Here is a 13,825-nt window from a genome sequence, read left to right as displayed (position 1 = left end):
TCACACGCCGACAACACGTCGCACAGGGCACCTACCTTTTGCTACATAAACAATGGATTTCCCCAGCTTTTTATCCTTCTCTCTCCAAGTCTTTCGTCATGGAGAAACACGACCTTTTGATTCTCGTGGACGCAACGGGGTCCATGATGGAGTACCTTCGCTCCCTCAACAACTCCCTTCCACAGATCATTTCTATTTCTGCTCTGACAGGATGCTTCTCACGCATCGGAGTCCTCGCCTTCCGTGACTACGACTACACGGGGGATAAGCTACTCGACTGGCCAGGGTGGCTGCATCAAAACTCAGACGAAGCCTCGCAAGAATCTCAGCCCGACCTAATTGATTTCGTCAAGCAGCTCAAGCCACTCGGAAATAGTGACACTGATGAAGCCCACAAGACTGCTCTTGCTAGGGCCTATGAGCTCATGCGTCCAGATGCGGAAACCCTCATCTTCCTTTACACCGATGCACCTCCTCATCCTAACGTGGATCAAACAACTCGCCTTCGCAATACACCTCTTGAACAAGCCGCATTGAGCCTAACGTCTTTTTCGAACTGTGGGAGCTTTTTTCGAGATTGGGTGTCTGCGAGCAGACTCCTTTGAGATGGACCAAAGTCGTCTCAGGTATTCACTATCCTCGACAGTCACATGAGAGGAGAGGATGCAGGCTGGTATACCTATCTATGTCACATTACCGGTGGTGCTTGTACTTCTCTGAAATGGGAAGAAGATCCCTCACAGCTGACAGTTGATCTGCTTTTGGCGTGGATGGGGGTAGAAAAGGCACCCTCGCCCAGCTCATCTGGAGAGGAATATACGACAGGAAATCTCTTGCAATATCGGTCCGCTGACGACATCGAAGAGGTTCTCAGCGAGAAAGATGTGAAATCATTGTCTTACTTCTCGCAGACCCAGAACGATACCCGCAGAAACAACATCAGAGCCACCTGCTTGACTACCCACATCCTCAAAAGGCTAATCCCGAAGAGGACAACTCCTGTCCTGGATTTCGCAAAACGCTGGAACACAGATCCACAATACAAAGATCTTGTTGTCAAGTGTTTAACGCAAATAATCAACGAGAATGTCCAGGCAATGGCACTCAACCCTGTTTTCGGAACTCTGTGGAGAGCGGTATGTAATGATAGGGACCATGGACATCGTGAAGAGCTCCTGGTTGCGTTTAGCCGCAGTCTGGAAAAGATTACAGACACGAGCCAACGGGAGAATATGAAGCAATGGCTGGAAGACTCTTACGACTTCGCCCAAGAGATCACATCGAATATCAACAGTGTGTCTGACGATGACAAGTATCCTTGCGTGTTTCTCGATCCAACTCTGTGCTTCAGCCGTGCAACTACTGGCTCTGGAGATAGCACCAATTCTAACTCAACTCTGACCCGTGCCGATCTTTTGGAAATTGGTCGATCATGCAATCCCCATATTCTACGCCGAGTGGGAACTATTCTTACCCAGATGACCGTTGTGGAATCAGCAAAAGATTTGCCGGAACACATTGCCAGCGCCGGAAGTGAACAAGTTGTGAAAATCCCACTGGCGATGGCAACACAGAAATACCGAAGTCTGTTCTGGAAATATCTGTTTCATCTCATTGTTCCCGGCACGAAGCTTTCTGCTCGTCCTGCTGCTCTTGTCGCTGCTCTCAGTCTCCGCATGGGAATGAAGCCACTCACAGAAGTAGCAGCGCGGGAGGTTCTTGGCTTTAAAACCAAGTGGAACGACATCTCAACTCCCGAGAACTGGAATATCGGATGCTTGACGCTTCTCATCGATGCCGATGAAGCATACCACAGAAATCAATCCGAAGCTCTCGATCATGCTGGAGAGGCGATGAATAACTACAGGCTTTTGAGCCCCAATGACAAAGTATTCTTTGAGCGTCTTGTTGCCTTCAAACTTCTCGAATTGAACCTCAACACTACACTCAACGCCCAAACGCCCTGGACCCCAGACAAATCGAGTGGACCCATTGGGCCGCTGGTGACATGTCGACTGTGCAAGTTCCCCCGTTCTGTCACCATAATGGGAGAAGATAGCACATGTGGCCAATGCATTGGTGTGCAAGCTGAAAATATGAAGGCCCGCATAGAAGTAGGAGTCTCACACGAAGTCACTTCCACTTCCAATGCAACCTGGGTTGAATGTAGAGCAGTGTCCTGCAAGGCCCAGTACATCGTGTACGCTGTCAACGCATTGAATGTGCCTCCGAAATGCTACTACTGTCGAAACCAGACTTCGAATGCTGCCCCAACTGTCAAATGCAGTCGTTGCTTGAACAGCATGATATACCCAACAGAATACAGACCATCCTCCTTCGACGAGTCAGAGTTCATCTGTCCCCATTGCACGGCTGGCAACGAACCAACCACCGAAGTCGAAGTAACCGCAAACCAACTGGAAGCCCAGAACACCCTTTCCTGGCTCGCACAGGACACAGAAAAGCCAAATGAAAGGGCCTTTCCAAACATCTCCGTCTTCCAAGTCATATCGACAATGGGCGCCGAAGGCTTCATGTCCAGGATAACTCTCTTCCCAATCCCGGACGCGGACCTCAGCCTAGTCTACAACGGCAAACTAATCCACAACTCCCTCGGCCTCACAAAAACTCTCCAAACCCTCGTGGCAAAGCGCAAGACAACCAAAACAGAATGTTCCCTCTGCTTCTCCTCCTTCAAAGCAGGAACCCTGAACCGAGCCTGCGGACGAAACGGCTGCCACCAGAAAATCTGCACATGCTGTCTCGATGGCTGGTATGGTCTCAATTCCGCCGGATGTATAATCAACACGGCGACACTGGCATGCCCCTTCTGTCGACGACACCCTGCTTCCAAGAGACTAGCAAAGCACGGAATGGGTATCCAGGCAATTAAGGATTTGGCACTTGCCGTTCAAAACAAGGGCTCGTTGATCTATGCATGGTGTCAGGAATGTCATACAGCCAAAGAGTTCATGGAGCGAAGCTGTGCCCGTGGTGCGCCACCTGAGGTGAAGGACTGGACTTGCGAGGAGTGTCATGCTGAATGGGATCGAAGGAGGTTGGCTGAGACAAGAGATGAAAGGGCTCGGGCAGAGATTGAGGCGAGGATGCTTGATACTATTAAGCCTTGTCCTAAGTGTGAGACTATGACGATGCGGATATCAGGGTGTGGACATATGAAGTGTTTGGTTGAAGGGTGCGGTGTTGACTGGTGCTACTTCTGCGGAAAGGACTTCGGCGATGATGTGATCTACAAGCATATGAGTGAGGAGCACGGTGGGTTCTTTGGTGGGGAGTTTGAGAATGAGGATGAGTGGACCGACGAAGAAGGGGATGACGATGAAGATGTCAGAAGTATTAGTTCTGCGGGGAGCTATTGGATTGATTGTTTCTTGTTCTTATACATAATGTTAAGTAAATTGCCTGAACTACCTACTTATCTAAATGAAATCAAATCCCAGTCTGACCTGGTTATCAATTCTCAATTCATACTTGGTAAACTTAAGAGGGCCAGATCATGCGGGATATAGAGTAGAAGAGCAATGGGGTTCATTCCGTAGACGGAGAAGAAAAAGATCACAAAGAAAAGGAAAAACATGAAACATCAGGGGGTATGGGTAGTGGTACAACAATAGAAAGAAATTCAGTGGCCCGTGAGATAGAGAGTGGAAGATTAATAGGGAGAGTTGACAATATTATCTCTGCCAAGGTGACTGCCCCAGCCGCGTCCGCGCTTGGGCGTAGCTGGGCCTGCAATAGACTCACGAGTGGGCCTCTGGAAGGTACGCTTGGCGACCATGTTGACCTCATTCGGCAGGGCGACAATGACGTTCTTGTCGGAACCGAATCTGAAATTGTCGGCCATGACATTTTCGCCGTAGCGCTTGATGGTGTATGGGTCCTTGCGGCCTGCAACCACCTTCTTCATGTTCCAAGTGATGATGAATGGACCAGTGGCAGTGATGATGGAGGTTTCAGTTGAGTCAACACCGGTATTAAATCGGGCTGGGGTGAATGAGAGAGGCTGCTTGGTTTCATGTTGGAATTGTGCGACGTGTTCTGGCTGCAGACCGAGACGGCGAGGCTGAGGCTTTGAATCCTTGGCGAAAGCACGCTCAAATCCGAGCTTTCCTTCGTTCTTACCTTCCTTCTGCAGGGAGTCAATCAGAAGCAGGTAGGTGCGGCAAGTTGCCAACACCCAGCGTCCATCGGCTGACACATCAAGACCAATTATCGGCTCGCCAAGAGCAGGAATGTGAGTCTTAGCGTTGATTCCCAGACGGTCAAACATCCGAATGTCACCCTTGTTGGATGCAACAGCGAGATAACCCTTCTCGGTAGTGGCCATGGCTGAGAAGTCGTTCTTGCTGGCGTATTGCTTCAAGTCAGCATCAACAAGCTTGTTGCCGGAAAGACGAGGGTCAATCCGGTAGAGCGCGTTCTTGGAAACACCGACGAAGGGCTGAGCAGCAGTCATTTGGGCGAATTTCTAGGCGATTGTCAGCATACACATTTAGGGATAATGTGGGATGGCCAAACTTACGTTCTCAGGGGCAAATGTCTCCACGGCAATATCATCATGAACCTTCCATTCGTCGACGATCTTGCCATACTCCAAGTCCATCTTGTACAGGGAGTTTGGATCATCTCCATTCTGGAGAATCATGTTTTGGTCCTCAGCATGGAGCATGACCTTCTTGGGGCTGAACAGACCCCCCTTGGGGGTCTCCACCTTCGAAATGGTTGTAGAGAACTCAAGATTGTTGTGAGTGGTGTGCTTGAAGACACCGATCTTGGAACCGCGAACAACAAACGAACGATCGTGCTTGTATCCGACAGCCAATTGGGAGTTCACGTTTCCATCCACATCGCGAGTCACCACATCCTCCTCCTCTTCATCGCTGTCATAATGCTCACTGCGCTGAGCATCATCCTTATCGTTGTCCTCCTCTTCATCGGCGTCTTCTTCGTTCTCTTCGACCTCCTCGGGGACAGCATCAGCATCCTCCATGGTGAGATCCTGGAAAGCATCGAGCACGTAGTCTCGGTCATTCTCCTTAACTTTGGTCCACTTCATTTCATTCAGCTGTTCCCACAGCGCCTGCATCAAGCCTTCTTGGAATCGTTCCTCCGAAGGCTGGTTCTTGAAACGCAACAGCCATGAGTAAGCCGAGCCATCTTCGCCATAGTGATTGAAGATAAAGGATAGGTATTCAAAGTTGAAGACTGGATTGATGTCGGCCACAACAGCTTGTCCGAGCCATTCTTTGTCCTTGCCAGTGATCTGAAGCCAGTATTGCCAAGTGCCAACTTCTGCGACAGAAGCAACCACCTCAGACTCCTGCTGAATAAATGTACCGGTAGAGAAGTCGAAAAGATGTAGCTCGGCGGTTTCCTTGCAAAGGATCTCCTTAGCCTCAGGATGGGCTGCAGAAGGAGGGGCAGTGGTCGCCTCTTCCTCAAAAGTAGGGGCCTTCATTTGTCCTTTGGATTGGGCATATTCAACATCTTTGGCCATGGCTGCAGCAGAATCCTCGGACGACGGAAGAGGTGCGTGTGGCTTCGTTGCTGGGGAAGAAACCGGGCTTGCAGAAGGAATGGGCTTCTCTTCGCTATATGAGAATTCCTGGAGCTCGTCCTCGGTGGCTTTCTGGGCACTGCGGCGGAATTTACGTTCGTACTGGCACTGGAAGGCAGCGAGCTCGAAGGTGGCAACCTTGTCAGATGGGACGGAAGGATCGCAGATGAACTCAAAAAGGTCACCAGGGTCACCGCTCAGATCATCCCAAGCCAGTATTTTCTCTCCGCCGTCACGAAGCTCAGAGCGGAAGTGAAGGCTCTGGTCGAGGAGGAAAACCTTCTCGTCCTTGTCTAGACTGTCGCCGCCACCTTGTTCACCGTCGTCATCTGCAAGTTCTTCCTCGCCTTCTTCGTAGGCTCTCTGAACCACGAGTTGGTATTGAAAGTCCTGACCGGTACGTCGAATTGTTGCAACGGCGTCTTTGAAGATAAGCTCCGAGTAACCCTTCGGCGACTGCGGGCGGACCAGGTACAGCTCGCCCTGAGGGATTTCAATGATGGATTCTTTCGAAGCGTCACCGAACAAAAACTTGCTCACTATTGAATCACAAATAATATGAGATTAGCTGGCTAATCAAATGGTCTCGTCACAATAAATGTGCATATGTAGAGGGTTTGGAGGGGCATGAAAAGCGCGTTGCTTACCGTTGCGGAGCATAAACATGGTTGCGAGGGGCAGCTGCCAAACAACCGAAATATGTAAGAGGCAAGTGGGAGGTGAGGGAGGTGAAAGAGAATGAACGCAAAAAGGAAAGAAAGAGATCCCAAGACAAGATGCTCTTCTGCCTTTAGTGAGTGATACAAGAGCAAATACAAGTTCCTGAGATCACAATGAATTTCGCCTCCGTCATAGACTGTGGCGGTTACTGGCTTATGTAACTCAGGCGCCGAGGCACTAAAGCTAGTCTATAATAGGCAATATATAGATAGCATTGAGACAAGCTGAAAGAGTTTGCTACTCATTGTCTCGGGTGAAATTATTGTCATTGAATGTGGATTGGAAAATGTACAGACCTTTCCAGAGGTCATATTGTATATTTTACGTCAGTTCATGCACTCCTATCTACTTCTTCTCCTCGTCTTCATCCTCACTGGCTTCCTCCATAACCTCAATCTGCTTCATCTGTTCTGCAGATTCTGCTTCTTCATTCGCATTCTCAGCATCATCCTCAGCCTCGGCCTCGGCCTCAGTCACCTTTTGACCATTCCTGCCCTTCAATGTTCCACCCTTGCGTTGAGGGATGACCTTCATGAACGCCTCACCCCAGTCTCGACACTCCAACCACCTAAGCATAATTTCAACAACATGGTTGGTGGCCAATACAGAGCGGTGAGACATTTCAATGTATTCGCCAATAGGCAACTTGGCGGTTTTGATGCCCTTCGCAACAGCCTGCTTGTAGCAGACGGCCTTGTGTCGGTTCTTGTCCACCAAAGCGCCAATAATATAAGTGCTGTACGGCTTCAGCTCAGTCAAAGTATTATCACTATCACTGCTAAGATAGATGACCTCGCCGTCTTCAGGCTTCGCATCGGGTTGTTCAGCGAACGGGCCGGCAAGGCTGCCTCCCCGTGGACCTGCCATCTGTGCCTTGGCCAGCTCGGCAGCATGTGTAAAGTCCTCAGGCATAAACCGAATGCGTTTCCAGTTCTTGTGTGCCCATAGCACGGTGTCGAATCGTTCCTTGAGTAGCTTGTCAAATGATGAGCACATCAGGTGTGCGTGGTATTGTGCGCGGCTGTTATCGGAGTAGGATCGTGTGAGTTGCGATGCAAGAGAGATGCGCTCCTTTTGTAGCATTAGATCGTCGTAGCCGCAGTCCATCACGAATGTCAAGGGTATCAGGGTGGATTTGGAGTGCTTGGCTTTTGTAGATCGGAATGTCTCGCGGAGCTTTTCGACAGCTTCTTCGCCACCTGTCGCGCGTGCCTCATTGAATAGAGCTTGGCGACGTTCTTTCTTTTGTGCAATCTTCTCTTTCCGTTGGTCTTTGCGCATGTCGCGCTTTGCCAAATAACTTTCGTGTCGACGGAGCTTCTTCAGTTGGTTCTTTGACATTTTAGCCGGAGCCCCGTCGGCGCCCTCTATGGACGCAGTTTCATCGGTATTGGCGTGTTTCTCAACAATAAACTCGGATAGATCGTGGGGCTCGTTCTCAATCGCCGGCTCCGGCTCTTTGCCGGCCACCTCTGCAGCTCCAGTCATGGCAGGACCGAGTGCCTGGGTTGAATCGTCCTCGTGGCCGAGCTTTGGTAATTTACGAGGACGCTCCTGATCCTCCATGCCGAGCAGGGAGTGTAAACTGCAAATATATCAAACTCTCAAGGTGGGCTGTCAGTAGATCGCGAAAAAAGCCCCAGAACCCGCCAGCCAATGACGTGCGCCACAGCCCTCATTACTGTTCCCCTCACGTGACACTGCCAATCCAACCTCAATTGTCACGGCGGCTTCAACGGACACCCTCCAAGCCCTCCACCCGCCCAATACCGCCACCATGCCTCAGGATATGCCCCCAACGGGGGGCTACGCCCAAGTTCAGTACAAGGTATGCGATTCAAACCTGCTCCCAGGGTCTCAATGGCCTCGCGCGCCCACAAGCAAACCAGAACTAACGGCATCTTCTCTATAGCGGAACCTCCCTGCCCGCGGCTTCAAGCCCGTTTACTACATGATTGGCATGCATATGATTATGGCCTACGGCTTCTACAAGTACTTCCACGGTGTCCGGGAGCAGCAGTACGTTTCAGCCTGAGCAGCCCTGCCCTTGCTCCGATTGTGCCGAGAAATCGCAATTGGAGTTTCTCTCTATCTGAAAAGGATAGAGACACAATCACACTGGAATAAATGACTAATTTGTTTTCGAATTGTAGCGAGCTCGCTCGTGAGAAGATGTGGTCCCGTCTGCACATCACTCCTCTCCTCCAGGCCGAGGAGGACCGCGACCAGGTCCGTCGTCACTTCGCCGACCAGGCTCGCGCCAACGAGCTCCTCGGCTCCGATGCCAAGGTCTACAACTCTGACCGGTATGTTGAGCCCGCCCATTGGTGTGCTTTGTTGCTGCTAGAATCTGTGCTAATCTTTTTACTTTTTTACAGCTTTGTCCGCCCTACTTTCGCCTATACCCCCGCCAGCGTCACTCAATAAACTGTTGACAACGTCATTGGTTTTTAGTGATCTCTAACTTCCTTTCTCTTTTGACTCTGTATGATGCTGGTGTTTTTGAGATGCTTGATTGGGTGACCCTTTGCCTTTCATGGTATACATACTGAACTAGGCCTTCTTTAGTCGTCATAGACAAGATTTGTGGTAGTGAGGGTGAACCGCCTCGAAGAACTTTCGAGGAAAACATTGTAGATATTACTTGCCCAATGAAGAGTTTAGTTCAGTCTTTTGCAATATGCTGTTCTTACTCGTTCAATTCTAAATCATAGTGTAAACCCATCCATCCCGTATTCTAGGCCGTATTTCAAGCTGTAATGTACACTATTCTCGTAGCGTGCTTACAGTTCTCCAACCTCTACGTAGGTACGCTACGACTGTGACCCTCCCAAGCCCTATCCTCTTTGACGCCGTTTTGTAGATTCATCACATCAAGTCAAAACGATGAGGATGTTGGCAATAGCAAAAAGGACAATAGTTGAAGCATGGTTGGATTTCTTTTTTCTATAATATTACTTTCTCAAAGCGCTACCGCTCGCTCATGGCGGGGATATTCGATAAGCAGCAACGCAAATGAACAGATAACAAGCAAGTGAGAGAAAAAGAAAGAGCCGCTAGGCATTGGAACTGTAAACCGGCTGCAATGGTGTCTATTGGAACTGGATATTGTGGAAGTCGTATTATAAAGCAAGTAGTGTCAAGATTACCCGAAGAGGTCAGCAACACCACCAAGATCGGGGCCATCATTGATGTCGACACGGTGATTCTGCTGCTGACTCTCCATCTCGTTGGTCATGTATCTTTCCTGTAAGGCAGAACGAGCCTTGCGACGCTCCTCGCGGGAGCCCAAAATCTTGCCTTGTTCGGCGACACTGATACCGCGCAATGGCTCGAGAAGCTCAAGGATCAATGCACGCTGTTGGCGTGGAGAGGTGCACCGATGGAGCGTAGCTTCGGTCGAGGCGACCTTCTCTTCGGTGATACCGGGCAAGCTCAAGAAAACGGCACGGGGAGTCTCGCTGCAAAAGCCATAGAGGACCCAGATGGATGCAATAAGCTGAGCGAGGTCTTTTTGCATGTCGACAAAGTAGGATTCATGTACAGATGTGATACAAGCTTGAAGAACCTCGGTACAAATGAACTCACGAATGGTTGCGGTGGTGGGGGTGTTGTTGGGGGGCGCGAAGTCTTGAAGAATGGATCGGATGACACGGGTAATGATACTGCAGCAACGAGTATCGCGCATGCGAAGAGCGTGGGTACAGAAGAGCATGACGGGCTCAAAAATCTCAGGAGAAGAGAGTACAAAATGGCGAATGGAGTCAGAGAGCTCGGGAGTTGGCTGAGGTGCACTAGGGTCTGCTTCAGTCCCATCAGGGTCTGAGGATTCATATTCGGTCAGTTTCGGGCGTACGGACGACTGCGAGCCTTGAAAATGGTGGGGTTTCATACCGCCTCTTTGCGGATCGAATAGACTGGCTACCATGATCACAGCAGAGTACGTTAGCTGGCGCAAGACGCTTTCTGACTTCATCTCGGTAGTGAGATCTCCATCTGAAAGTCCGTCCCTGCGCTGTTCAATAATTTCCCATTCGGTGGTGACTTTCCGGTCAATGTTGGTGAATAGAGTAGAAAGCATTGGAGGCAAGAATTGAGCGCGGAATCTCACGGGACAATCATCGATGAGACAGCGTGAGATGTTCAAAAGAACAGAAAACTGATGAGAGGATAGATGGGGTGAGTCAATAAACAAGGCTTCAGCTAGGGGACCAGGGAGTTCTGCAAATCCGTAGAAGTGCTCTCGCATCCTGCTCATGCTGAACAGCATGGAGTAGCACGCTTCGCGGACAGCTCTAACTTTGCCTCGAACCGATGATGCAAATCCTTCCAATGTGGACTTGGATGAGGTGATTCTGGCATAGAACTCATCACGACTACCAGTAGAGATACCAGCTTGCCAGAAGCGGTCAGTCAGGATTCGCTCCACGACTGGTTGCATGCCTTCGACCATGTTCCAGTTGACGGGATTGTGAAAAGCGTGGGCATGGCTAGATGTATAAAGTTAGCTTAGAAACAACACTTTAATTGCACCTATAATTACCTCACGAGCTGAAGCAAAGTCGGAAGGATCAGAGGAATCAGTTCATGCCACATCTCACAAGCAACCCCATAAGCTTGGGCAGTTTTCTTTAGTCGGTCGGTAGAAACAGCAAGCATAGTCTTGGTGCCACGTAATGGCAGTAGCTAAGATATCGTGAGTCAGTCAGATCTAACATCGAAAGTGAACCGTCTCATACCTGGAACTTTCGGGTCATCTCTTCTTGGACGAGCTTTCCCTCATTGTCCAATTCGACCAAGGACCAATCTTCCAATTTTTGTGCCTGTTTGGACTGCATGTATGGGCCAACATTCTCCAGACCCAGCATGTTACAAAACCCTGGGAATGATGAGCTGGTTTGTCGGAATTGCTCGTCTTGCCATGCCTCCCTGATAGGTTGCAGGAAAGATGCAAGCCGGCTCTGACGCAAGAAACCATCGACATTATTTGCACGTTGCCTGAAGGAGTCAGTCAGCATGAAGCATCTCAGCGCAGCGGGAAAGCCCTTACATGATGATGAGCAAAATGGACGTAAGTTCCATCTGCAACTTGTCATCTACGCGGTTGGCCAATGTAATTTCTTTGATCTTTGGCTCAAGCAAATCATAGAACGACTGTGAGGAGCACTGTTAGAGGAGATCATGCGTAATTGAGAGTTTGAATCAAGGCTTACGGCGAAATAGTCAGAATAACGCATAGCCAAGCGGCGAAGTTCATGGCTTGCAAGCCCATGAAGCTCCTTGATTGCTTCGGAGTATAATGGGTACTCTGGTCGGTCTGGCAGACGCGTCATAAGAATGTGCTCCAAGACCTTGAGGGCAAAGCCTGGATGGCTATCCAAAGCTTTTGAGGAGATGTCAACAACCAATTTGATCACCCTCTGTTTCATTACCGGATCCTAAACCACAAACGTAAGTATATGATGCGATTGCTTGTACTGCCAAGTAACATACCTCGTAAGATCTCTGCATCATGCTTGATGCCCAGTTTTCCACGGCGTGTTCCAATTCAATGCGCTGGGACTCCTGTTGACAGTATTAGTAGATTTGTATAGAAGGCATAGTCAAATTGTCTTACATCTTGTTGGGGCGCCTTTCCGTGGGCCGAAACCCACTTGTTGTAGCCCTTGATAACGGCCTCGACAACTGCGAATTGGGCATCGGCTCGCATGAGAGGAATGGACGATTTGCTGAAAGATTCCACTGCAAGATATGTCAGACTTTGACACATTATCCTTGGCATTGGCAAAAACTTACTACTAAATGGCTGGACACCACTGTACAAGTTATCCAAATTACCATCCACACGGCCCAAAATTTCGCGCACTGCCTCTTGGGGTCTCTTCAAGGTAATCGTCTCAATGATCGAGGAACAGTAACGTCGGTAATTTCCAACAAATGCATGTCTCTCGGGGGTCGTATCAATGTCCTCAACCAGGAATTGCACCGTGGGGTCCTCTGCATCAATAGGAAGAGACTCCCAGCGGATCAGTCTTGAAGTGCAGATGTTAAGGAACTGAGGTGTCTGCTCCAGCACAAACTCCATGTTGCTAATCTTTGAGATGGTCAAAAGCTTAGACCATAAATGGAGACAAGGGATGGACACTGTCAAGCTTTGATGCTGCATGATGTTGGTCATGAATTGCAAGAATGGGGGAAGATTCAATCGGTTCATGGTATCTCTGAGGAATCTTTGGTCTTCTAAGCACCCAGCAACGTAAGAAACCATCTCGGAGAGCTTCTTGGAGATAAGATATTTAGGCTCATCGACATCGTCTGGACCCACGACGGACCACTCATACAGTCTCTGTAAAACAACAAGATAATCAGTTTCAAAGATGAGATAGACCAAGCCCTGAGATTCCTCGCAGCCGATATTGTTCCGTCCATAGAGCGCATGGAGAGCTTCAACAGCCCCCAAAAGCACCTGGTCATCTTGACAAGGCAAAGCTCTGAAAATACTAGACACAGCCCCAGACGAAATAACAGCTTTGTAGACAGACCAAGATAACGCAGATCTCAAGGTTGCCAGCGCCTTCACAGCCGCATCCCGGGCCTGTGGCGAGCTCGAGACATTTTGAACGCAATTGTCGAGGAAACCGCAAATCCGGACTAACCAGCCTTCCTCTCCACAGCGTTGAACTGTAGGAGGAACTTTGTCTGATGTAATTTGATCGACGATGCCTGAAGGGGTAAAGATCTCAACAAGTGCCCGGTTGAGCTCACCACCTCGCAGCGACGACACAATATCCTCACGGAAGAAGACGTCCTCAGACAGGGTCTCCAGGACAGAGAGAACCAGCTCCTTGTGCACGAGAGAAGCATCCCAGAACTGAACCAGGGCAGCATCCATGTCCATCCAATCTAGTCCCCAGCTCTTCTTAGCAGCCTCTGCCCATAGCTGGGGGATCTTGTTGCGGAAGTAGGCAGGGTCCTCAGGTCGGACGTGTTCGGCGAGTTGTAGGATCATCGATCGCACGTTCGTAGCCTCGTCGGAGTTGGTGAAGGACATATGGCGAAGCACATGGTCCAGAAGGGTGAGGCCGAAGTACCGGACGACCGGCTCGTGTTCGGTGCGGGAGGCCAGCAGGAAGCCATTTCGCGCGGCGGCATCGGTCTGCTTCAGTGCTTCGACAAATTGCGAGGCCTCTTTTCGAAGTTCGTTTGACGACGTGGGGTTGTGAATGAGCTGCAGGGCACGGATGATGTCGGCCATGCCGCCCTCCGACAACTCCTCCGCAGCCATGTCGACGCGCTGAAGGGTTTGGTGAAGAAGAAGGTGTGAATCGGTTTCAATCTGGTGTCACAGTCCAACAATCATATTAGGGTCACAATGGATGGCCGTCCCTCTGTTAGCAGTCGGACACCGCAACGGCCATCTAAACACGCCACTCGCTCTTTCCGGGAAGGGACAAGATTGAGAGTTGGGGATTTTCGGATCGTGTATGGATTGGTACTTATGCACGGCGTAATGCACGGGGTTGGTGG

At 49.9% G+C, this 13,825-nt stretch overlaps 5 protein-coding genes across 5 annotated transcripts; 2 read left to right on the top strand and 3 right to left on the bottom strand.

Moving 5' to 3' along the window:
• Positions 1-98: 98 nt before the first annotated feature.
• N7508_005219 (uncharacterized protein) lies at positions 99-3,418 on the top strand (the record flags this gene model as incomplete). The annotated part of the gene is made up of 3 exons (XM_058463285.1): positions 99-558; positions 607-3,347; positions 3,416-3,418. The coding sequence occupies 3 exons, from the start codon at positions 99-101 to the stop codon at positions 3,416-3,418; spliced, it is 3,204 nt and encodes a 1,067-aa protein (XP_058319763.1).
• Positions 3,419-3,673: 255 nt separating this feature from the next.
• Positions 3,674-6,244, bottom strand: N7508_005218 (uncharacterized protein; the record flags this gene model as incomplete). Its single annotated transcript, XM_058463284.1, has 3 exons — positions 3,674-4,489; positions 4,544-6,117; positions 6,226-6,244. The coding sequence occupies 3 exons, from the start codon at positions 6,242-6,244 to the stop codon at positions 3,674-3,676; spliced, it is 2,409 nt and encodes an 802-aa protein (XP_058319762.1).
• Positions 6,245-6,643: 399 nt separating this feature from the next.
• trm10 (tRNA (guanine(9)-N(1))-methyltransferase) lies at positions 6,644-7,864 on the bottom strand (the record flags this gene model as incomplete). The annotated part of the gene is made up of 1 exon (XM_058463283.1): positions 6,644-7,864. The coding sequence occupies one exon, from the start codon at positions 7,862-7,864 to the stop codon at positions 6,644-6,646; it is 1,221 nt and encodes a 406-aa protein (XP_058319761.1).
• Positions 7,865-8,075: 211 nt separating this feature from the next.
• N7508_005216 (putative NADH-ubiquinone oxidoreductase subunit GRIM-19) lies at positions 8,076-8,725 on the top strand (the record flags this gene model as incomplete). Its single annotated transcript, XM_058463282.1, has 4 exons — positions 8,076-8,126; positions 8,211-8,317; positions 8,452-8,604; positions 8,677-8,725. The coding sequence occupies 4 exons, from the start codon at positions 8,076-8,078 to the stop codon at positions 8,723-8,725; spliced, it is 360 nt and encodes a 119-aa protein (XP_058319760.1).
• Positions 8,726-9,443: 718 nt separating this feature from the next.
• Positions 9,444-13,583, bottom strand: N7508_005215 (karyopherin MSN5; the record flags this gene model as incomplete). The annotated part of the gene is made up of 8 exons (XM_058463281.1): positions 9,444-10,788; positions 10,842-10,984; positions 11,038-11,296; positions 11,349-11,452; positions 11,512-11,736; positions 11,792-11,863; positions 11,916-12,040; positions 12,095-13,583. The coding sequence occupies 8 exons, from the start codon at positions 13,581-13,583 to the stop codon at positions 9,444-9,446; spliced, it is 3,762 nt and encodes a 1,253-aa protein (XP_058319759.1).
• Positions 13,584-13,825: the final 242 nt, after the last annotated feature.

Source organism: Penicillium antarcticum (assembly GCF_028974205.1).
Source record: "Penicillium antarcticum strain IBT 31339 chromosome Unknown utg000005l_segment0_segment0, whole genome shotgun sequence".
Taxonomy (NCBI): Eukaryota; Fungi; Ascomycota; class Eurotiomycetes; order Eurotiales; family Aspergillaceae; genus Penicillium; species Penicillium antarcticum.
This window is presented reverse-complemented; position numbering and strand designations above follow the sequence as displayed.